General features: G+C 42.8%; 1 protein-coding gene across 1 annotated transcript in view; it reads left to right on the top strand.

Moving 5' to 3' along the window:
• The window catches only part of ARFGEF2 (ADP ribosylation factor guanine nucleotide exchange factor 2), a 92,129-nt gene extending 71,690 nt beyond the window's left edge, over window positions 1-20,439 (top strand). The window contains exons 28-39 of the mRNA XM_032387515.1: window positions 430-590; window positions 1,626-1,756; window positions 1,903-2,032; window positions 4,134-4,269; window positions 5,283-5,421; window positions 5,530-5,584; window positions 7,839-7,953; window positions 10,516-10,646; window positions 13,291-13,459; window positions 14,735-14,873; window positions 16,050-16,167; window positions 16,737-20,439. Coding sequence (XP_032243406.1) covers window positions 430-590; window positions 1,626-1,756; window positions 1,903-2,032; window positions 4,134-4,269; window positions 5,283-5,421; window positions 5,530-5,584; window positions 7,839-7,953; window positions 10,516-10,646; window positions 13,291-13,459; window positions 14,735-14,873; window positions 16,050-16,167; window positions 16,737-16,913 — 1,601 coding nt within the window. The 3' untranslated portion in view covers window positions 16,914-20,439. The remainder of the gene's footprint in view (window positions 1-429; window positions 591-1,625; window positions 1,757-1,902; window positions 2,033-4,133; window positions 4,270-5,282; window positions 5,422-5,529; window positions 5,585-7,838; window positions 7,954-10,515; window positions 10,647-13,290; window positions 13,460-14,734; window positions 14,874-16,049; window positions 16,168-16,736) is intronic.
• Window positions 20,440-25,280: the final 4,841 nt, after the last annotated feature.

Below are 25,280 nucleotides of genomic sequence, written 5' to 3'. Positions count from 1 at the left end.
CAGCCCTTACTGCCTTCTGTCCCCTCACCCAGCACTCACCCAACCTGAGATTATTTTATATTTTATATATGTATTGGTTTAGGCGATTATTGTCTGTTTTGCCCATTGGAGCACGAGTATCGTGAGGCAGGAAATTTAATTGGTCACCTCTGTCCCCAGGGCCCACAACTGTGCTTTGCACATAGTTGGCACTCAATAAATGATGAATGAATGAGTGAGTGAATGAATATTGGAACTCAGGAACCAGTTTAGCCCAGGCAGTGCCCAATTGATTCATTCCTGAATAATTTAATAAGAAATGCTATCTTCTAGAGATAGTGACATGCTTTTCTTAGATTTTCGCAGAAGTAGTCCCTTCAGGGTGGGGGGTGTTCGATCCCCATTTTTAAATTTCCTGGTCTTATAAAAAACATGGTTTTGTTTCCACAGCAACTATTTTCCAGCACCATTTCCCTGCAGCCATCGATTCCTTTCAGGACGCTGTGAAGTGCTTGTCGGAGTTTGCCTGCAATGCCGCCTTCCCCGACACGAGCATGGAGGCGATCCGGCTCATCCGCTTCTGTGGGAAATACGTCTCCGAGAGGCCTCGGGTACATCATTTCCTCTCCTCCCGCTTGGGCACTGGGGAGAAAAGGAATCGCAAAGAGCGTTCCAGCTACGCTTTTAGAAATGCATGTTTGCCCTAAATGCTGCCCATTGCTGGGGTTCTACCCCTTCTCTCCTTTTGTATGTATGAAATTACTTCTTTTACTCCTACTGAACTTTTACCGGGTATTCTAATTGTTTTTGTAGGAGATGGGTATTTAGCTTTGAATTTTGGCAAAGTTGAAGAAGCTAGACCTTTCTTTTGAAAGAAAACAAACCTCCCTCTTAAGGAAATGACATTTTACCATTGTGACATGGCTGAGAAGTCGCATTTTAAAAAATCACCTTTTGTGTTCTCCCAGAAATGTTTGGGGTTTTTCTGTCATGTCTCACCTTTCCAAAGAGGCCCGCTTGGTTTAAAGGACAGTCTCATACTGAAATTGGGTAGAAATAAGCATGTCTAAACTGCGACGGCCGATACAGATCTCTCCTTCAGATCTTTTCTGTGTATTGATTTATTTAGTTTCCACATTAGACCTATAAGATTGGCAATTATGTCCCCATTGTACGGGGGAGTTGATGGAGGCGCAGAGAGAAATGGCCTAGTGTTGGGTAACCAGAGCTGATAAAGAAATTTCATTACAGCGGATAGTACCACGCTTCAAGAGTAGTTACAGATCAAAGGGCTCGAAATCCCAGAGGCAGGGCAGGGAGTGGGGTTTCACATCCAGACTGGAAAGACTTCCAGCTCCTAGCTGCGTGACCTTGAACAGCTGACTTCACGTCCTAGTGCCTAAGTTAACTCAGCAGTGGTCTGCCCACTCAGCTTATTCTAAAACCCACAAAGGTCCGTAGGCATAACTGCTCGCATGCACTTGGGAGAGGCTTGTGTTTGCCTCCTGGAGATTCCCTATCCTGCCGTTGCTGAATGGATGTTGTTAGGAGGGGGAAATGTGTGGGGCCTTAACCTTCGTGTAGTTCCCTTTTAGTTTCTTCCTTTGCTTGCATAGTCTGTGTCTGAGAGATAACTCTCCTGGCAGGTGCTACAAGAATACACAAGCGACGACATGAATGTTGCTCCTGGCGACAGGGTCTGGGTCCGAGGCTGGTTCCCCATCCTGTTTGAGCTCTCCTGCATCATTAACAGATGCAAGCTAGATGTTCGGACAAGGTAACCATGTCCCGGGACGGTGCCCCTTCTGTCACAGAATGAGCCTCGGTCACCTGCTCACCTGACCCCATGCTCTCCCACTCTCTTCTCTGCTGTTCTTTCCTCCTCACCCCCATCCCTTTCTGCGCCTGTCTTTGTTCCTGCAGAGGACTCACGGTCATGTTCGAGATCATGAAGAGCTACGGCCACACCTTTGAAAAGCACTGGTGGCAGGACCTGTTCAGAATCGTGTTCAGGATTTTTGACAATATGAAACTCCCTGAGCAGCAGTCAGAGGTAGGTGATGACTAACACGGTGCCCTGGATACGGCCGGGGAGGCCTCTCTGCTTTCGTCTCCTCCAGGGTTATGTCATCATCCCCATACAAGTCTGGCATTTTGAGCTCCTGGAGGTGTGTTTTAAAATGGAAACCCCGGGACGGGGCGCCTGGGTGGCTCAGTCGTTAAGCGTCTGCCTTCGGCTCAGGTCATGATCCCGGGGTCCTGGAATTGAGCCCCGCATCGGGCTCCCTGCTCCGCGGGAAGCCTGCTCCTCCCTCTCCTGCTCCCCCTGCTTGTGTTCCCTCTCTCGCTGTGTCTCTCTCTCTCTGTCAAATAAATAAATAAAATCTTTAAAAAAAAAAAAATGGAAACCCTGGGGCACCTGGGTGGCTCAGTCGGTTAAGCCTCTGCCTTTGGCTCAGGTCATGATCCCAGGGTCCTGGGATCGGGCCCCTTGTCCCTCTCCTACTCCCCCTGCTTGTGCTCACTCTCTCTCAAATAAATAAAATCTCTAAAAAAGTTTTTTTTAGTGGAAACCCCCTTCCAAGCACTCTTATACCAGAATCAACTAGTGCTAAGAAACTGTCCCCCTTTGGGGAAGGGCGAGAGGAAATAAGTCATCATGGCCCACCCGCTTTGCCGTCGGGCATTGTACCTGCCAGTTCAACAGGGCACCTGCTCCTCTCAGTTACTTGGTTTATACCAGCTTCTCAGCAGTCAGTAAAAAAATGGAATGTCTCTGGTCCCTAAAAAAAAACTCATTAAAAGCATTTTTACAGGCACCTGGCTGGCTCAGTCGGTAGAGTGTGCGACTCTTGATGTCGGGGTTGTGAGTTCGAGCTCCATGTTAGGTGTAGAGATTACTTAAAAGTAAAATCTTTTAAAAAAAGTTCTGGGGTGCCTGGGTGGCTCAGTTCTTTAAGCATCCGATTCTTGGTTTTGGCCCTGCATCAGGCTCTGCATTCATCAAAGAATCTGCTTGGGATTCTTTCCCCTCTCTCTCCCTCCTCCTTTGCTCCTCCCCGCCCCATGAGCACTCTCTCTCTCAAATAAATAAATAAAATCTTAAAAATTTTTAATGAAGTTACAGTTGGAGATGACATTGGCAAATATTAGGCCTTTTTTTTTTCTTAAGGAAGTTTGACGCCTCTGGTTATCTTTGTTATTTCTTCCCTAGGGATAGAGGGAAGGGGAGAGGATATTCTTTATCAAGATTTTTAGAGAGAGTCACTTTTTTACCTACTTTTAGGAATACCATTATCTACCCCCCCCCGGTATAAAAGCAGCATAAGTTTAATATGGAATGTTAAGAATATACAGAAAACTCATAATTTTACCATTCAGAAATTAGAGTTAATGTTTTGGCAAATTTCCCTCTGTCTTCTGCCTGGTTAAAATATGGTTGAAGTCACAGTCTTAGATTCAGTCTTCTAATTGTATTTTAAAGTAACTTAAAATTTTCTTCATTATAAAACAAATCAGAGGGGCACCTGGGTGGCTCAGTCAGTTGAGCATCTGACTTTGATTTCGGCTCAGGTCACGATCTCAGGGTCATGAGATGGAGCTGTGAGTCAGACTCTGTGCTCAGCACAGAGTCTGCTTGGGATTCTCTCTCCCTCTCTCTCTCAAAAATAAATAAATAAATCTTTAAAAAAGAAAATCAGAAGACAGAAAAACAAAACATTTGAAAGCCACAGCTTCCACAGGCAACCACTATTAACCCCTTCACATACTGCTTGTGTGTTTTCTTTTTACAAAAATGAAATACCAGGGTCACATGGCTGGCTCAGTCCATAGAGCGTGGGACTCTTTTTGTCATACAGATGCACTTAATTTAGTTGCCGCCTTGCTGGGTATTTGTATCTGTGTTTTCAGTGTGTAAGTGCCAGTGTGGTGTAAACCTCTTTATTCATAGACCTTCACCCTCAGATCTGTGATTCTTTCCTTAGGGTCCATTCCTGCCAGCCGTGTTCCTGCGTCCGTGGGTGTGAGCATTGAAAAGGCTCTTGACACATACTGCCAGATTTCACACCAGAACAGTTTTGCCCATGATGCAGGAGAGTGCCATCTCCCCACAAGGAGAGTGGCCTCTCAGCATTATCATTTTGTTTTTCCAGAAATCCGAGTGGATGACAACAACTTGTAATCACGCACTCTATGCCATTTGTGATGTGTTCACCCAGTTTTATGAAGCTCTGAATGAAGTGCTTCTGTCTGATGTGTTTGCACAGCTGCAGTGGTGTGTAAAACAAGGTACTCGCTATGCCTCTGGGTGTCATTCTTCTTGACTTAGTTTTTACTGAGAGATTAATTTTTCAATATGTAAAAGCAAGAATGTAATGCGAAGGAGTATGATATATAATTGGTGAAAATGTGTATTTTTACTTAGAGTATCAAAACAATCTCCTTGGGGCGCGTGGGTGGCTCAGTCCTTAAGTCTCTGCCTTTGGCTCAGGTCATGATCCCAGGGTCCTGGGATCGAGCCCCACATTGGGCTCCCTGCTCCACGGGAAGCCTGCTTCTCCCTCTACCAGTCCCCCTGCTTGTGTTCCCTCTCCCGCTGTGTCTCTCTGTCAAATAAATAAATAAAATCTTAAAAAAAAAAAAAAACTCCTCAAGCCAGTTTATAAGGCATTTCTTAAAGAAGGGATGTAATTATTACTATATTTTTAAAGATTTGCCTTTGTATATTATGCTGTTTTTTTCTACTTTTGTCTATATTTGAAGTTTTCTGTAATGTTTTTAAAATGGGGTCAGTATTAACAGCTTCATCAGTGAACATTGTTCATTTGAGTACTTATGTGTAGAGGTAGTGCATGCTAGGAAAAATGCCCATGTAGCACATTTGACCTGGATTCCATAGATAGTTTTGGCTTAAGACAAAGCTTCGATGTGTTTTTTCAAAAAGTGACTGTGTTTTAAAATAAATGTAAAACAGTCGATACTGGTATGGCAATGTTCAGGGGAGAAACACTGGTCTAATATTTCCATCCTTTACTAATACATCATATAAGAAGTCAGTTAATTAAGTAGCAAACTGACCACCTTCCATCCCTAGCAATAAAGCTGTGATAAATAATTTTATCTCTTTATAGCCTGCTTAAACAATAAAAGTTTTACTACTGGCTGTATCGTTGCTTCCTTCAATAAGAGCCTGCAGAGCCCCCCATCATGTCGTCTCCACCTTGCAATATGAAGCATTAGTGCCCTGATGGGAATCAAAACAGCAGTGGAAGTTTCATGATAGATGTTGCTTTATTTTGCAGATAATGAGCAGTTGGCTCGGTCAGGTACCAATTGCTTAGAAAACTTAGTAATATCCAATGGGGAGAAATTCAGTCCCGACGTCTGGGATGAGACATGCAGTTGTATGCTGGATATCTTCAAAACAACCATCCCACACGTGTGAGTGTGAATGTGCTTATTGCTGTTTATTTCTGTGCTCGGTAGACATATTAAGACTCCAGTTTGCCTTTCACATGGATCATTTTCCTTCTCTTGCATTCCCTTCAGTTTGCTGACTTGGAGACCTGTAGGAATGGAGGAAGATTCGTCAGAAAAACATTTGGTAGGGTTTTTTGTTGATGTCTTTTCTTTGATCTTGTATTATAGTAAAAAATTAAGGAACCCAAACAGTTTGTGCTTTTCTGATGAGAAGTGAATAAAAAAGGTTATAAGATTTAAAAACTAGGGGCGCCTGGCTGGCTTAGTCAGTGGAGCATTCAGCTCTTGATCTCAGGGTCGTGAGTTCAAGCCCCACGTTGGGTGTAAAGATGTCTTAAAAAAAAAAAAAAGAGGGCACCTGGGTGGCTCCGATGGTTAAGCGTCTGCCTTCAGCTCAGGTCATGATCCCAGGGTCCTGGGATCGAGTCCCGCATCGGACTCCCTCCTCAGCGGGGAGCCTGCTTCTCCCTCTCCCACTCCCCCTGCTCGTGCTTTCTCTGTCTGTCAAATAAATAAATAAGATCTTGAAAAAGAAAAAAAAAGAAAAGATTTAAATCTATACATGTTCATTAACATCTTTTTTAGAAAGTACAAAAAAATAAGTCACCTCACCCAATAAAAACCATAGTTTACATTTCTAGTTCTTTCTTTGTGTAACAGCACATACCTAACCCACGTATGTTTGAAATTCAGGAGCACTTGGCACATAATGTTTTACCTAACAACATGTGAGCATTTTTCAAGATTCTTAAATATTCGGGCGCCTGGGTGGCTCAGTCGTTAAGCGTCTGCCTTCGGCTCAGGTCATGATCCCAGGGTCCTGGGATCGAGTCCCACATTGGGCTCCCTGCTCTGCAGGAAGCCTGCTTCTCCCTCTCCCACTCCCCCTGCTTGTGTTTCTGCTCTCGCTATGTCTCTCTCTGTCAAAAAAATAAATAAAATCTTTAAAAAAAAAAGATTCTTAAATATTCTCTGAGAGCAGATTTTTTAGTGGCTGTACATTATTGTAATCTATTTAACAAATTCTCCCTTGCTGGACTCTCAGTTCTGGTGTTCTGCTGATAGAAATAATGCCTTGGTAAAATTATCCTTATTTATTATCCTCTTAAATAACGAGTGCTTTCCTCTACACCAGTGAGATAGTGGTTCTTATTTTCTGTGTGAGGCCACATAGAGAAGTTCTGATTCAAGTCTCACTTTTAAAACCTTGGTGTACAGGGGCTTTGTATTAACGTCTATTCCCAAATAACCATAAGGCCATTAGATTTTTTTTTTTTTTGAAGATTTTATTTATTTATTTCACAGAGAGAGACAGCAAGAGAGGGAATACAAGCAGGGGGAGTGGGAGAGGGAGAAGCAGGCTTCCTGCCAAGCAGGGAGCCCAATGTGGGGCTCGATCCCAGGACCCTGGGATCATGACCCGAGCCGAAGGCAGATGCTTAACAACTGAGCCACCCAGGCGCCCCAAGGCCATTAGATTTTAAAAGGCATTTGGGGGCGCCTGGCTGACTCAGTCAGAGGAGCACGCAACTCTTTCCTTTTTTTTTTTTTTTTTTTTAAGATTTTGTTTATTTGACAGAGAGCAGAAGCAAGGGGGAGCAGCAGAGGGAGAGGGAGAAGCAGGCTCCCCGCTGAGCAGGGAGCCCAATGTGGGACTCAATCCCAGGACCCTGGGATCATGACCTGAGCCAAAGGCAGACACTTAACCCAACTGAGCCACCCAGGCACCCCGGAGAATGCAACTCTTAAGCTCAGGGTTGTGAGTTCAAGCCCCACATTGGGTGTGGAGCCTACTTAAAAAAAAAAAAAAAGGCATTTGGTATATAGCAACTTAAAAAATGAAGCACCTTATTTAAACATTTTTTTGTTTGTTAACTGCCTTCTGTCAACATTTTAAAAAGCTAGCTATCACACTAGAATTTTTGAGCTTGTCCTCATTAATTTGCTACACTTATGTTTTCTGGTTGTTTGGTTTTTTTTTTAAGGAGGCTCCACTCCACGCTGGGCTTGGAGTTCAGACCCTGAGTTGGGGTTTGAACTCATGACCCTGAGATCAACTGAGATCAAGAGTCGATGCTCAACTGGCTGAGCCACCCAGGCGCCCCATGTCACATTCATTGTTAAATCATAATATATAAAGAAATACCTTCTAAGTAGGAATAAGAAAATGTGAAACTTTAATGGGAGGGAGAAAATACGTGACATTAGTAATCTCTCCTATGTAGCCTAATTAAGCAGGCAGTATAATTTTACTTCAAGCTAAGCAAAGCGCTTAAATTCAGGTTGGCCCCCAGTGTCAAAACAGGTGCATATCCGCCCAGGTACTGAATTGTGGATAAAGAAAGTGAACATTGTATTTCTCTCTGGGTTGCTTGTAGGATGTGGATCTGGACCGCCAGTCTCTAAGCAGCATAGATAAAAACGCCTCTGAGAGAGGCCAGAGCCAACTCTCTAACCCAACCGATGACAGCTGGAAAGGTAGACCATATGCAAGTAAGGCGCTTTTTTTAGTTGTTTTCATTTATTTATTTTAAAATAGGTAACATGTTTACGTATTCAAATATTCAGAAGGTACAAAAGGTGAACATGATAAGCCTTTCTTCCACCCCGTGCCTCAGTCTGCCAGTCCCTTCTTTGTGGCAGCCTGTGTCACCAGTTTCTTGTGTGCATTTCCAACTGTTACCCATATGCAAGAAAGAGCATAATATCCATAAACACATGTGCGTGTGCGCGCATGAATTCTCCTGTCCTTTTTATACAAATTACAGAATACTATGTGTATTCTTTTTTCACTTAGTGTATTTTTGAGACCATTCAAAATCAGTACCTAAAAAGCTTCCACATTCTTTTATACTTTTTATTATATGTCATCCCAGGATATAGATGTACTATTATTTGCTTTATTGGGTTCCTACTAATGGACGTTTATATTATTCCCCATCTTTTTCTGTTACAAACAGTACTACATTGAATCACCTAATAATGTGTGTCATTCATGAGTTTATTTATATAATAAATTCCTAGCAGTAGGACTGCTGGGTGAAGTGCACTTGCCATTTTGACAGATAATTACAGATTCCTGTTTACATGATCCTCAGGAACACATAGGTGATACTTCCTATCTTTGGAGTAGTTTTAATTTGCAGTTTTCTAATTATGAGTGAAACTGAGAAGTTTTTCATGTGTTTAAGAACCTTTCTATTTTTTCATCATCTCTTCAAATCGTTCCTCATTTTATATTGGCTGTTAGTCTTTTTACTGGTTTGGAGGAGCTTTTCATGTGTTAGAGATCCCTTTTCTGGACATGAGTGTCAGATTACTTTTATCAGTTTGTCAGTGTTACTTGTGGTCATGTTTTACTGTCACTTTAAAAAACAGGTTTAACAGTCACTATGAGGCAGGCGCTGCACTGTGTGTTTCATGTGTGTGATCTCGTGTAATCATCCCTCTAGCCCTTTGAGGAGGTGCTGTTTACATTTGCGTGTACTGGGACCGAGACGGATAACGTGACTTGCCACTGTGCAGTAGAGTTGGGATTCAGACACACTTTTAGCTGACTGAGAGGCTGGAACATTCCTGGTTTTGTGGTCTGGTCTCTTTCCAGCTGTGGCCCTGTTGTTTTTCTTCAGACACGCCAGGCTTTTGGTGTCGACACTGCCATTAACTTTTGAAGCAGTGTATTAGACACAGCCACGTGTGGCCACCAACTATCTTTGAAGGCATAAAACATAACCACCCTTGGAATCCATTAAAAAGGCACCATGTTGGACACTCACACGCCGTTCCTCAGTATCTGCAGCATAACCAGGGTCTCTGCAGGGGCCAGTGAGCAAGGTCTGCTGCCTCATCAGCTCCAGATAAAGGTTTGGCTTGTGTGGGAGTGTACACGTACAGTTCTTTAAATAGAGCCACTCTTGGTGCAGCAAGAGGTTTGTGCTCTGAGAGGGGCCTGGAACTTGAGACCCCTGCCCTTCCTCCTGGGAGCATGCTCCCACTTGCCCAGAGCAGCCCGCCCTGTGGGCATTAGCTCAGTGAGTGGGCAGTAGGCACATTCGCACACCACTTGGACTGTTTCTTCCCTTGTCATTTGTGGTCCAAGGTGACGTCACTAAATTGGCATAAATTAAATGTACATGTGCTGCAACTCCACCATATTCTTTAATTAAAACTGATTCTACATGGAGAATTTATATAAATTCACACACACACACACACACACACACAAAATTTCACAGTCACTTTCCAAAACTTGAAGATGATCCATCCTCCTTGTTTGCCATCACTAAACACTTCGTCTAATGATTTCAACATTCGGATTCTATAACAATAAGTTGAAAAAGGAATCTCTACTTTCATTATAGTCAAATCAGTCACCAGTGAAGTGCCCAACACGGGCTGCCGCCCCTGCGCCCAGGGAGTGAGAAGACAAAGATGGAGGGAAGAGATACTAGCCAGAGTCTAGTCAGTAGGCAGAAATCACACCAATGATTTGAACAGAGAAGATTCTTGAGGGAAACAGAAGCAGATACACCTCCAGAGCAGACAGAAAGCAATTGGGAACTAAGAACGGAAAAGAGCCCCATCCCCTCAAGACTGACAGCCAACCACTTTGGAGAGTCTGGCTGCTGCAGGAACCTGGGCCTGGAGTGCTTAGGGCATAGTCCAGAGCTGTCTGTAGGAGTCCCTGCAGGTGGCAGAGAAGCTTGTTGGAAGATAGGGTCCCTGCATAGCTGACTCCTCCTCTCAGGTCTTTGCTCAGGTATCACATTTGCAGAGAGCCCTTTCCTGACCAGCTTGTTTAAACTTGCAGCCCCACCCCGACACCATCTCTACCTCATCCCTATTCTTACCTTTGTCATCGTCATTTAACATATTGTACCTTAGACTTAAATATCCTGTTTATTGTCTGTCTCTGCCATGGGGTTTTTGTCCAGCTTATTCACTCTTCTGCCACAGCATCAAGAACCGTGCCTGAAACATAGTAGGAGCTCTGGGAATACTTAGTTCAACACTGGCTGAATCATTATTAGGGTTAATCTTTATCATCTAATATAGATCAGAAACTGTTTGCCAGCCTCCTCATCAAGTGTGTGGTCCAGTTGGAACTGATACAGACCATCGACAACATCGTGTTCTACCCTGCAACGAGCAAAAAGGAAGATGCAGAACACATGGTTGCTGCCCAGGTAAGAAGACCAGCTCCAAGAAGGACGTCCTCGTGTGCGGGGACGTTGCTCAGATACAGTGCTGTGCTGGAGCCAGCTTGAAGGGTCACGCAGCTCCCCAGCCCTTCCTCCAGTCGTGGCATATTGGTGGCTTGAGAAATTGGCTGTGATATTTATACCACGGAAATCAGCAAACACTAAAAATCAGGGCTTTTTTTTCTTTTTTCTTTTCTTTAAATTTCCCAGAAAGCCAATTTACCAGCATCCTACTGTTGGCATGCCTGCCCCACCTTGGGTGCTTTGGAAAAAGAGTGTTATTAATCAGGGGGATTATCCCTCATAATTGGTGTACAATTTAACCATAAATAACAGAAAACTATATGGATAAAGATACCAGTTTTTCCTTTAAAGTTTACTTTGTACGTACAGCCTTTTATATAATATGTTATTCTTGGAGACGGAGGATTGAGTATCCAAAAGTTGGACAGTAACATTACACCATAGGTTGTAAATGTAAGTGCTTCAGGGGCTAGCAGATCCTGTGAATGAGTGTTCAGATTTTTGTATATTCACAAGAGTTGTGCAGACATCACCCCTGTTTAATTCCAGAATATTTTTATCATTGCCAAAGTGAATGCCCTCATAATTAGCAGTCACTCCCCCTTCCCTCTTCAGCCCAGCCCTTGACAACCACTAATCTACTTTCTGTCTCTATGGATTTGCCTAATCTGGATATTTCATATTTAATAGAATCATATAATATGTGAGCTTTTGTGTCTGGCTTCTTTCACTTAGCATAATGTTTTCCAAGTTCATCCACATTGTAGCCTGTATATGTAGCATGTAACATCCATGTTGTTACATATGTGTGGATGTGTGTTCATATATAAAGTAATATTCCATTGTAAGGCTCTACCACTATTTTGTTCATCCAGTCATCCATTGACAGACATTTAGGTTGTTCCCATTGTCTGGCTATGGTGAATAACACTGCTGTGAACATTTGTATACAAGTTTTTATGTGGACATGTTTTTAATTCTCTTGAGCACGTACATAGGAGTGGAATTGCTGGGTCATATGTTAACTCTGTGCCTTCCTTTTTGAGGAATTGCCAGACTGTCTTCTAGAACAGCTAGCCTATTTTACCTTCCCAGCAGCAATGGATGAAGTCTCTAGTTTCTCCACATCTTCATCAATAGTTGTTATTGTCTTTTTTTCTTTTTTTTTTTAATTGTCACAGTCATCCCAGTGGGTGAGAAGTGGTATCTCACTGTGGTGTTGGTTTCTGTTTCCCTAGTGACATTGAGCATCTTCTGTATTTATTGGCCATTTGTGTATCTTTGGAGAGATGTCAATTCAAATCCTTTGCTCATTTTTAAATTGGATATTTTAACTTTCTAACATTGAATCGTAAGAGTTTTTATATATTCTGGATACTAGTTCCTTATCAGATACATGATTTACAACTATTTTCTTCTATTCTGTGTATTGTCTTTCCAGTTTCTTGATGGTGGCCTGTGAAGCACAAAAGCTTTTAGTTTTAATGAAGTCTGAGTTACTATTTTTAGGAGTTTCATAATTTTAGCTTTTACGTGTAGGTCTGTGATCCATTTTTTAGTTCATTTTGTGTTCATTTTGCTTAGTTCATTTACCTTTATTGTTTTGCCCGTGGATATCCAGTTGTCCCAGCACCATTTATTGTAGAGCCTGTTTTTACCCCAGTGAATTGTTCTGGCACCCATGTTGGAAATCACTTGACCCTAAATATAAGGATTTATTTCTGGGCTCTCAGTTCTGTTCCACTGACCTATATGTCCATCTTTATGCCAGTACCACAGTGTCTTGAATGAAATTGGAAGTATGAGTCTTCTAACTTTGTGCTGCTTTTATCAACATTGTTTTGACTATTCTGTGTTACTTGTGCTTCCATATGAATTTTAGGACCAACTTGTCAATTTCTGCAAAGTAGTAATCTGGGATTTTGATAAGGATTGCACTGGATCTATAGATCAATTTGGGGAATATTGCAAACTCTACTTTTTTTTGTGATCTCTGGTTTATAAGAAGGATAGTTCCATTCCTAGAAGGCTCAACAAATAGAAAATCCCTAAGTATGTCTTCCATTTTAGGCAACATGTTCAATAAAAATTTCTATATATTTTATACCTATTTTTATATTTTTTCCCTTCACATTTGAAAACACAGTTGTTGAGCTTACTATGTTCATTAATCACCTGGTGAAGCTAAAGATGCCACTCAGGCTTCACTTGGCAGTTTCTGTCTTTCATAGTATGTTGTGAGACTCACACCTTCTATCACATACAATACAGTTTGACTTTCTCATTTTCTAATTTCGTTATAAAATATAAAGAGAGGACAGTGCAGTCCTGTAGTGAAATAACTGGAGAAGCACATGCTCATGTTCATGCAACGAAGGCGGTCCTGACAAAACAGAAAAATGGGCCCGCAAAGCCTGATGTCAGGCAGGAGCTGGGCATAATTCTTCCCCTGGCCGGTGAACAGAGTCTAACGGAGAAATGTTCAGAGTGCTGAGGAATGAAGTGTGTGATTCTCAGACAGAGGATAACTTCTGGCAAGTGAGGACTGCCTCGATGTCCAGAACCAGCCCATCCTCACGTAGCTCTCCCACCCTCCCCTCTCTAGCAAGACACGCTGGATGCAGATATCCACATAGAGACGGAGGATCAGGGCATGTACAAGTGCATGTCTTCCCAGCACCTGTTCAAGCTGCTGGACTGCTTGCAGGAGTCCCACTCATTCTCAAAGGCCTTCAACTCCAATTACGAGCAACGGACTGTCCTGTGGAGAGCAGGTAAGGCTACACAGCAGCTAGGACAGGCAGCCGCACTGGTCACCATCCTAAAATATTAAAGCCTTTGGGAAACTCCTGATATTTTACACTTAGCTGGAATAACTCGCCAGATATTTTCAGGCTTGAGGGGAAAAGAAGGACATGCTGGATACATTCAATCCCAGTACCAGGAATATTGCCTGGCACATGGGAGATTTTCAGGAAGTATTTGATGGAAAAATGAATTGATAGATAGAGCCCTGAACTGATCTAGCAAACCGAGACATTTTACATTACGTTACAATTGTGTAGTTGGGGCGCCTGGGTGGCTTAGTTGGGTAGCATCTGCCTTTGGCTCAGGTCATGATCCCAGCGTCCTGGGACCCAGCCCTGCATCGGGCTCCCTGCTCAGGCGGAAGCCTGCTTCTCCCTCTCCCACTGCCCCTGCTGTGTTCCCTCTCATGCTGTCTCTCTCTCTCTCTCTGTTAAATAATAAAATATTTTAAATAAATAAAATTGTGTAGTTAAATATGGTGATATAAAAATTGTGGTAGTCTTGGAGAAACAGAAAGCATTCATACATTTGCTGAGGCTTTTAGGGGTTCTCTCTCTTTACCACCTCCAAAAATACATACATAAACCCTGGAGGTAAGTGATATATGCAAGGTGACAGTGGGAGTCTCATTTTGTGAACTTTGCACAAAAGTGATACTTTATATAATTTTTGTATTGTTACCATTGCTGGGTAACCATTAATTTTCTTCCCAAATGCTATTTTAATCCACAATTTCATAATGTCATTTTTCTTTATGACTTTAACATGTCTAGATGTTTGTTTGTTGTTTTTTTTTTAAGATTTTATTTATTTATCTGACAGAGAGATAGAGCCAGAGAGCACAAGCAGAGGAAATGGCAGAGGGAGAGGGAGAAGCAGGCTCTGCACTGAGCAGGGAGCCCGATGCGGAACTCGATCCCAGGACCCTGGGATTATGACCTGAGCCGAAGGCAGACACTTAACTGACTGAGCCACCCGGGCGCCCCATGTCTAGATGTTTTATGCCTTTGCCTGTGATAAGGTTTTGCTTGTGAGAGTGGTTTACACATCTCTGTGGCTGATTAGTACTGCTTTGTTTAAGAAAATGTGATTAATGTTATATGTCAATTATACTTCAATTGAAAAAAAGAATGTGAAATATTTCTTTCAGTGTTCCCTAAAGTAACTAGATTAGGTTCCTGCATGATTTCTCAGCATTATCCTAGAAGTGTGCGTTGTTTACATGACTGTCTAATCTCTAGGTTTTAAAGGCAAATCTAAACCTAATCTTCTAAAACAAGAAACCAGCAGCCTGGCCTGTTGTTTGAGGATCCTGTTTCGGATGTATGTCGACGAGAACCGCAGAGATTCCTGGGAGGAAATACAGCAGCGACTTTTAACGTAAGAAGATTGGTTTCTGATTAAATGTCTTATCCATAAAACACAAAATGCATCACAGTAATACTCTGAATTGAAACGAATAAGAGAAAAATACCTATACGCTGACACCCTCACAAGCTGCTTTCCTTTTTGCTTCTTCCTTCTATTTGCTGACACTTGTATTTCACTTTTCTTAATGCCCAGAATAGGGCAGGACCTCATTTCTTTCAGAAGTTTCTTAAGGCACAGAAACACGGACAGTAAAAAGTGCTGAGAGCTCAGAATCAGCAGGCCTGGAGTGAAGTCCCTTTAGGGTGATGTCGGCTCTAACCTCCAACCCTCTCTCCTTCCCAAGAGGAATGTATTGGAATCATGTGGATTACCAGGGTGTCCTGACTTGGATTATGCAGAAATGCAGCAATGGGGAGACAGTGGGATGGCATGGAGAGAGCCTCAGACAGAAAAGTGATCTTCGCCACCCAGCTCCCTGTGAGCAAGATGCTATGCCTAAGCTCTTTTCACTCTTTCAAGACTTAAAACCATTAACATGCAGTGTTGACAGCCATGTGATAAGACATGCACTCTCCTGCACTGCTAGTAGGGATGTACAGGGAGGGGATTTTTCCGGAAAGCAGGTGGCATTAAAATCAGGAGCCTTAAAATGTTCAGTTTCTCTCTTTTGACACAGTAATCCCACTGGTATGGAATCTACTTAAGAAAATGTCTTAAGGGGCACCTGGGTGGCTCAGTTGGTGGAGGATGCAGCTCTCCATTTCAGGGTCGTGAGTTTCAGTCCCTGCATTTCAGCCCCACGTTGAGGGTGGAGATTACTTTAAAAGAAGAAAAAGTAGCAATCCTATGTGACAGGAGAAGAGAGAGAAAGGCAGTGTGTAGTCAACTCTGGATGATCGGCTCTGTGTTCATTGTGTGCAAACGCTGACTGGGCCCAAAGCTGTGAGCAGGCCCTGGGCTAAGCAAACATTCAACACGCTGGTTTCATTTAAACTTCACAGCAACGCCCTGGGTTTGGTACAATTATTTATCCCTGTTTTACAGTCGAGGAAACTGAGGCTTAGTGATTTGCTCCAGATGGCATAGTACTTATTTACTTGTTGCAAGAACAAAGAGTTCTCCACTGCAATAGAATGTGAGAGGTTAATGTGTTTGACGTGTCTCCCCCTCTCTTGATTCGTCTAGCGTGTGCAGTGAGGCCCTTGCCTATTTCATCACAGTGAATTCTGAGAGCCATCGGGAGGCCTGGACAAGTCTTCTGTTGTTACTTCTAACAAAAACCCTCAAAATAAACGATGAAAAGGTAAAACCAGGAAACTCTAATGTCCCCACTAGGACCTAGGTTTGGGTTCCTTTTTACTCAATTTAAAGTAACGATTTCCTCATTTCTTCCAAGGATGGTTACATAACTAGCACCATTCTAGATTCATTAGAGGACAGTTCATTCATTACAGACAAGGATGCCGTAGCATACTAGGGCTCTCTCTCTCTCTCTCTCAAAGAACCCCAGTTGAGAAAGGCTGACGTTGAAACCACGCACGTAGTAGTTAAAGTGCTGCAGGGGTTTTGAGGGCAGCTGTGTTGGAAGAGAGGGTCCAGATAGTGAAACCCTGGTTCAGAAGGGGAATCTGCTTTGCTAAAATGAACGTTGACTTTGGTAGCAAAGCTGTCCCCAAAGAATTTGTGTTTGGAGTTAAACATAACTAAAAGACATTCTAATTTGCAAATTTTTCCTACCAACTTTTTAAACAGCAAGTAAAAGCACCAATATTGCAAGAAGTTCCAGGGTGAGATGAACTCTTTTGAGAAACTAGTGCCAGAAAAAGTAGCTCCCTGTCTAATTTGATCTCTCCCCTTCTCTCCCACCTCAAGTTTAAAGCACACGCTTCTATGTACTACCCCTACTTGTGTGAAATTATGCAGTTTGACCTGATTCCTGAGCTCCGAGCAGTTCTGCGCAAGTTCTTCCTGCGGATAGGTGTTGTCTATAAGATATGGATTCCGGAAGAGCCATCACAGGTACCAGGGACACTGTCCCCAGTATGGTAGCCCCGGCCCCTGTGGGCCCCTGCTGCAGCTCTGCAGAACGTTCACCATGCCACCTCTGCCTGGCACATCTCGTGGAGGGTCAGATCATAGAAACAGGGAGTCGGCATCTGGGAGCTCAGAATGGCCTGGAGGAAGCTGGCCTCGACGAGGGTCCCACAGTCCCTGGCTGAGACGTTGTGCTGTTTCATTAAAGTGTTGCATACCCAGTTAACACAGTAGGTGGGGAGTCTGTTTCATCTCTGTCATTCCGTCTTCCTGACTAAACTGTCAAGCCTGTCGCCACACATGCGCCATTTCCCAGCAGAGTCCCGTGGTTGGCTGTATGCGTTCTGTCGGAGGAAGTTGCTTTCCTGGCAAATACTGAGCACAGCTGTAGAGGTTCGTGATTATTAGAGAGTATGTTAATAAAATTTCTTGTAACGGCTAAATGCCGCCTAAAATATGCTGGATTTTTTGTTGTCGTTTGAGTGTGTTGGAGAATTTTGAGTGTTTTTGTCAGTTGTGAGTCAGCTGTAGTTAGATTAGTTTGGAGAAAGTTAGTGGGAAAAAGCGTTTTTGTTTTGTTTATGTCTGAGTGGTTTTTAAAGTACTTTATGAAAAGCTACTATTGAAGATTTCATTGAAAGCAGAGTTTAGTAATTAAGTTAGAATTAAGAGCTTGCAAGGTTAAAAAATAAAAAAAGGTAGTGCTTCCTGGCTCTCCCTGTTTTAGTAACCTGGGGAGAAAAAGTCTGTAGGAAAAAGTAAAAAATGTAATGAAGACGGTTAGCCTTCCTTGGAAAGTAAGTATTTGTGGATGGGTATGAAAATTTCCAGAATACGTTGTCCATCTCACACCCTCTGAAATCTAATATATGAAGTAGTAACAAAAATGAAGTAATTTAAGAGAGTTAATTTATATTTGAGTAAACCTTTTATTTTTACCTCAGAATAGTGAGTTTAGTGTCCCTGCTTTGCACAGTCTCCATTCAAGGGCCCTCCAGAGAGGGATGGCGGCTGTGCGGGAGAAGGGCCGACTGCGCAACTCCTCAGCCACACGTCATGAGTCCTTGATCCAGAGTCGGCCTGTGCTGTGGTGGGGCCAGCACAGCTGAACTGTGACCGTGGCGGGAGATGGCCTGTGCCCAGGTGCTGCCATGAACTCGAGCCTCAGAGCTGCATTCTTTGGAAGGGTTGGATTCTGGGGGCCCTGATTGTGTTAATAAAGGTGCCGTAGTCTTAACTGCAATTAGAACTGAATCCTGATGCAGCGGCTTATGTAAAGGATTGCAACAAACCGGGCCTGACTCCTGCAAGCAGTCTGTTTGGAAGCTTGATTTATTCTGAGTCGGTGAGAAAGAACACGAACACACGCTTCACTCCGCCCCCTCACTCAGGGCTCCCCGAGAGCCGCCCTCAGCAGTAAAACCAGTGTTACACGGAGTCATTAACACATTCAGACTTCTGCCTGTGCCCTTCAGTCCTGGAAATTGGGTTGCATTGGTGTCAACTCTGGTGCCTTAGAAGTTAGCAAGTTGGGAACCTATCTAAAATCGGATATTTTTTTCTTTATAGAGAAGGATTTCTGGTGCTTTTGTTTCCTAAGAAACCAATTTCTTAAATTTGTTTGTTTGTTTTTAACAGCTTTGAGGAATGTTTGGTTTGGGCCAGCAGTACTCTGTTTTTTTTTCTTTCCCCCAAAGTATTTTAATTTCTCTACCAAAGAAAAAAAGAGCCGGTTTAGGTTTTTATGTTACTTACATACATATTAGAGAAGAGGAGCTATATAATTTAGGAGGAAGGGACCACGGGCGAGTATTTTATTGTGAATGGAAAACGTCAGCACCTTTGACTTGTCCTGGAATGCATTCCGTCTTTAATGGTGATTTCCCTTGTCCTGGAATGCATTCCGTCTTTAATGCTGCAGCCGAGACTCCTTCCCTGGGACGGTGGTCGGCCACAGCCTCAACAAGTCTGTGCTCTCCATCCACATTTGTCCTGATGGCACGCGCAGGAATGTGCCGCTGCGTCCCCGACTGGAGACTTTTCCTTTCCTTCTGAGGTTCTCGTGTGCCGTTTTCTTCAACGGTGACCCCGCCGCCGGTGTCTTCCTGCTGCCTCTTTCATTCTTGCCACCTCTTGCAGAGCGGGAAGTGTGTGAGTGCATTTTGTTCCGTGCCCAAACATTCAGCTTTGCGTTTTGTTTTGTTTTGTTTTGTTTTTAACTTTGTCTTTTAAAAGGTTGGATTTTCTGAATGAGGCATTTGAATCGTACGGGCATGGACCTTTTAAAAACCGGGATGTCAAACCATTTGGGGTAATTTTTCTTGCCGGTGGCCCGTGACATACAGAGGAATTCCTTACCTCTACTAATAAGCCATTCAGCCTAAATTTTACTTTGTGAATAAATCTATTCTATCTCATGGTAAACGTGGCTTGTGCCACTCAAAAACTAGTGGGAAGAGTGTGTGTGACTGCAGCCCCGGGCCAGGACGCCATTCACTAACAAAGTTAGAGAAGATGGAGCATTTCCAAGGCCTTATTTCTTTGTCAGGATGCTTTAAGTGTGATTATATGTGCTGGGTCTCTAGAGAAGTTTTTGTTACAACACTGCTACTTTGAGCAATTTTGTTTTTCTGCACTGTCCTTGAGGGAAATCACCAGCTCTGGCATCTTAACAACAAACGGTGGATGGGAAATCTGTTTCTAATATGCATCTTTAGAGTCAAATACACCTTTTTCCTGTTACTCCTCATGTACAACCAAAGAACTACATTATGGAAATTGTATCATAATATCTGGAAACACAGCATTTTCCTCTGACAGGTGACTTTTGTACAAAATGGAAAAAAAAAAAAACGCTAGACCTTTTTGTTGTTCTTTTGCGATTACAGCTCTCCATTTCGTAGTCTTTATAGTTATTGAAGGAACCTGCTGATAGAGGCAAGTACGACCGTCCTGTTCAAATGTTTGTTGTTACGATGCAAATGGATATTGGTTGAGACAGAAGCTAGATCCTTACTACTGCATTCTCTGAATTCTGTTTTAACATTTGTGTTAAAGTAGACATAGCTTAAACTCATGTGAAGTCATGGAGTTTTGCTATCAGCAGCTTTGCAGTTGGAGAAACAAAGAAACCAAAGCTGAATATTTAAAAGAATGAATCTATCTGGAAATCCTTACTCTCAAAAGAAGACACTCATCAGGTGTAGTTTTTCTCAGTGTTCTAATTTTTTAAAAATTTTATCTTCATATTTGCATCAAATATTTCTTTATGTGCACAATGTATGTTTTACCTCCTTAAAATGCCTAAAAGTTAGTTAATAGCTACCTTTGTTTAATCTATACACGATGATTAAGTGCATTTAATATTGGTAATTTAATGAAAAGCATTCCTTGCCCAATGGATGTATACATTTTTGAAAGAATAAGCCGAATTATATAATATGAAATGCTATGTAAAGTTTTCTATGTAAAAATATTATGTATAATACTGTTAAAATCCCATGCTTTAATCAGGTGGTAAATCAATAATAAAGTTTTAAAAAGTAAAGCTGTTTTTAATATAGTAATTTATATATATATGTATATGTATATATATCAAGCTATAGTTTTGGGTACATTTGTTCTTATGGCAGCTACAAGCTTGTAGCTCTCAATTGGTAGTAAAATTTGGCCTCAGTAGTTAAAAATAATTTCTAATGGGAGAATATTAATTGTGGGTTTTAATAATTTAAATAAGGTTCCCTTCTTCCCCCTCCCTCCCAATGAAAGGGGGGAAAAAATCCAGTCACGAGAAGATTCTTATTTATCTCTTGAACTCACTTTAACTCATTAATTAGTTTTACCAGTGGGTGAGTTCCCAAAAGAAGACAACAGTCTCCTCTTGCTGGTGTTGAGGGCAGGTTTGCAAAGGAAGACTCATAGGTAGCCAACTTGGACACTGAGCGGAAGGCAATTCTAAGGTTCACAAAGGGTGCCAACCTAGGAAGACGTGGCTTGGCTTTACTGCCTCTGAATTCAGAATCCATTCTTTCTGAAATATCCTAAAATTGTAAATCACCATTGTACTTAAAATACTCCCCTGCTGAAATTTACTCATACTTTTTCATCTTTATTAATTTATTGGAATAAAATGGTGACTCTCTGTGGTCCCACATATCAGGTGCTTCCAGTGAAGAACAAAAGGGAGTGCCTGGGTTTTATCTAGAGCAGTGTTTTTCAACCTGCTGCCAACCAGGAGTTTTCCGTCCTGTCCCCAGGGGGCACTTGGGACACTTGGCAATGTCTGGAGACATTTTGGGTTGTCATGGCAGGAGGGGGGTGGGTAGGATGCTGCTAAACAGCCCCCACCAGAGTTACCCAGCCTCAAGGTCTAATTGGTGCTGAGGTTGAAAAACCCTGAACTAAATTGACTCTGAGTCTAACAAGGCTTCTTTAGTGTGGTGTTGTAGGACCCAAGAGTCTGTCTGTGGCAGATACTGTCAGCCTTCTTTGGCCTTCCTGTCTAAAAAAAAAGAAAAAAAAAAAAGGTCACTTCTGCTTACCCATTTTAGAAAGGAGGGCATGCTGAGGTTGAGGAAGGACCAACTTCATGTTATTTATTTAAAGTGCTATTAAGCATTGTGCAAGGTAATTTCATCATGATGCTGCATCTGTAACCCTCCCTGCCCACAGACCAGAACACATTTTAGGCAAAAGTACATTTTCTTTTTCAAAGGGCCAGAGTAGTTCCCTTGGATTTTTTGCAAAGCTGTGTAACATGCCTGTGGTCCAGTTCAAGAAACCTGCTAAACTGTCCTTGAGTTAGTCATTTGTGTCACATCTTAGGAGTGGCCAGCTTAATTAATGCAATGACGTACCTGCCGCAAAAGAAGAAGGGGTGAGGGCTCCCCAAGGATTCTGGCAGAAATGACTTTAGTCTTATTTTTACACATGTCTGTTTCCAGACACAAGCCAACCTTATCTGGTGCTCAACTGAAGATTGAGCCTTTGCAGATAATTTTTATATAAGTCAGTTTTCATCTTTCCCAGAGACTCCCCATCTTTGCATAAAGCTTCTATAGCTTCTTCTTCACTGACCTAATTTAGATTTGTTTAAAGAATGTATCTTGATTTATGTTCAAGAAGCACCATGTGTTCTCGTAAACTTCTTAGCTTGAGTGAATTTGAGTTTAAATAATGGCATCTTGATTTTTTTTGTCCAGAGTGCTATGGGTTTCTGAGAAGCAAGCAAAAACCAAGCACCATTCCATAGGAGAGGACAGTGGACAGATCACAGAAGCTGGAATGAAGACCCCTTTGTACAGAAGGATTTGTGCTAACTTTCTGCCCCTTTTTGGGCATCAGCAATAAGCAGGCTATTAATGTCACTTTTTAAAGAACTAACATTTACTGATAGTTTACCACACTGCAGACGCCTTACTTTGCATACAGGAAACCCTTTAAACTTCACAGCAACTGTATGAAATAGATAGCATTAGACCTCCATTTTTTTAAGTGTATTTATTTATTTATTCACTTTAATAATCTCTACATCCACCATGGGGCTCCAACCTATGACCCCAAGATCAAGTCACATGCTCCACCGACTGAGCTACCCAGGCGCCCCAAGTGTCCGACTCTTGATTTCGGCTCAAGTTGTGATCTCCGGGTCATGAGATCAAACCCCACATCGGGCTCCACACTCAGCCATAGAGTCTGCTTGGGATTCTCTCTCCCTCTCCCTTTACCCCTCCCTTTTGTGCTCTCTCTCTCTCTCTAAAATAAATAAATATGGGCACCTGCATGGCTCAGTCGGTTAATGGTCTGCCTTTGGCTCAGGTTATGATCTCAGGGTCCTGGGATTGAGCCCCGCATCGGGCTCCCTGCTCAGCGGGAAGTCTGCTTCTCCCTCTCCCTCTGCCCCTCCCCCTGCTCCTGCTCTCTCTCTCTCTCTCTCTCAAATAGATTAATAAAATCTTTTTAAAAAACACAAAATAAATCGTTAAATACATAAATAAAAGTTATATGTCAAAATAGTAAGTATTTGAAAACACATTCCATCCTCCTTCCTTGACAAATAAAACCTTTGCAATATCTGGAAGTCAAACTGCATTCTCAGGCTCCTCAGAGTTCTAGGCCAGAACACAGCAGCATGGGAAGAAATCAGTCCTTGTCCTGCCCCCTTTCTCTCCTCACCCCAAGCCTCAACCTGTACCACAAGGCTTTGAATGTGTGTGCGTGGATATGCAGCTCTGTCCGAACCCCCTGCAAACACATCTGTCCCCAAGTCACACTGCCAGTGTAGGGGTGCTCACAGCTGCTGTGTATCTGCTCTCAGGAGCGACCCAGCCAAGGGATTTCTACAGACCCTGGAAGAGGGCTTGGGGCTCGTTGGTGAGGAATTCCAGGGTCTTATGCAAACCAGAACAAGGTCTGAAAGGAGGTGATAAGGGTTTTGGGTGAGCACGCCCATTGGGCATATGGACCCCTCACCTGTGGGCAGCTGGAGCGGGACCAGAGCCACACCCTCTAAAGCATAGGGGCCAAGGCAAGTGTCCAAAGGCCTGTCCAGGTCTACAGCAGTACCACCTAGGAAAATGCAGGACTGGGGACAATGGGACGACGTGAAAAATACACTGCCTCCCCGTCTCGAGATGGAGATAAGAGCTAACAGCGTTGGACAGTTACTATTTTTCAGATGCTCTTCCATGGGCCTCATCTTTCCTGGCTCTGTCATCTGCCCAGACCCACTGAGAGGCAAATTACTATTACCATCACTCCTGTAGAGATCAGACAGCTCGATTTTAAGTAACTTGCCCGGTGTCACAGAGATGGCGTGAAGGTCTTAACCTGGGTAGTCATGCTCTTTTTTTTTTTTTTTTAAGATTGTATTTATTTATTTGACAGCACAGCACAAGCAGGGGGAGGGTCAGAGGGAGAGGGAGAAGCAGGCTTCCCGCTAAGCAGGGAGCCCGATGCGGGGCTCGATCCCAGGACCCTGGGATCATGACCTGAGCCGAAGGCAGACACACCCAGGCGCCCCCATGCTCTGAACTAGTATGATACAACAGGATCAAAGCAGAGTGACAGTAAAGATCTGGTAAAAGATATGTCAATTCTATCTCAATAAAGCAGGGGGGTTAAAAAGATATGCCAGGAAATTGTTAACCAAAAGAAAGCAGGTCTAACAATATTGATTCAGACAAACAGAATTGGAAGAGGAGAGGTCTGAAAGGACCAAAGAGGAATATTTCACATCGTCAGATGGTAGACAGACTTCCTCGGGAAGAAATGGCATGAACCTAATCTACCTAATAGCTTCAAAACATACAACAAAAGACAACTGAGTACACTTTAACAATGACAAAGCCAGAATCATGGTGGGAGACCAACATGCCTCTCAAAGAACATCTAGTAAAGCACAATTAAAAATAAGGACATAGAGAACATAATATGTTACCTACAGTGATGTCCTAATTAGCGAAAGACCAAATCCTCTCATGTTTGTCCCGTGTGAATTTTTCACCATGTGCACATTAGCAGTTGTAGCAAATCCTCATGTTTGTCCCGTGTGAATTTTTCACCATGTGCACATTAGCAGTTGTAGCAAACCTGGGAGTGTGTGGACGGGATGGGCTGGTGGGGGGGCGGGGGGGGCGGGTGGGTAGAGATTCCCAAGGGAACCTTCAGGTATCACCCATGGAGACTGGAGAAGGAGGCCATACCGACCTTTCTGTGACCCTCACCTGTGTGGTTCTTCTTTCAGCTGCAAAGGGCGAGGGGAGTCGGCACCACTAGAGCTGTGTCCACAGACATGATAACCTTGGCACACTTCAGGGCTTCCTGCAGAACCTGGTAGAGATGCTAGACCTACAAGCGTATGCCAGCCAGCCTCCTTCGTGATTAGCTCTCAGAGATGGAAAACTGTTAAATCATCAGGGTTGTTCTCACCGGGATTGGAGGAAAATCTTCGTCTAGGAAAGCAGATTAGTATGATCTTAGTATGATCAAGATTACTTGTGCTATTGCTGCAATGGTAAAAATACATCTTTTCCACCAGTGTCCTTAATAACTTACACCTTTCTCAATGGACTTTATTTATATAGGGAATTTCATTCACCATTTAATAAATACTTATTGAGCAGGTACTGTGTGCTCGGTGCTGGGGGGACAGCTGTAAGTAAGATAAATAAGGTCCTTGTTCTAATAGAGTCCTTAAGCTGATGGTGGGGAGAGGAATTAACAAAGACAATTGCAAAGAATGATAAATGCTATGAAGAAAACAATGATATATTGAGGCTAAGCTTGCCAGATAAAATACAGGACACCTGAGTCAAAGCGAATTTCAGATAAACGATGTATGATCTTTTAGAAGTATGTCCCATGCAATATTTATATTAAAAA

The sequence above is a fragment of the Phoca vitulina genome, unplaced genomic scaffold, assembly GCF_004348235.1.
Source record: "Phoca vitulina isolate PV1807 unplaced genomic scaffold, GSC_HSeal_1.0 scaffold50, whole genome shotgun sequence".
Classification (NCBI taxonomy): Eukaryota; Metazoa; Chordata; class Mammalia; order Carnivora; family Phocidae; genus Phoca; species Phoca vitulina.
This window is presented reverse-complemented; position numbering and strand designations above follow the sequence as displayed.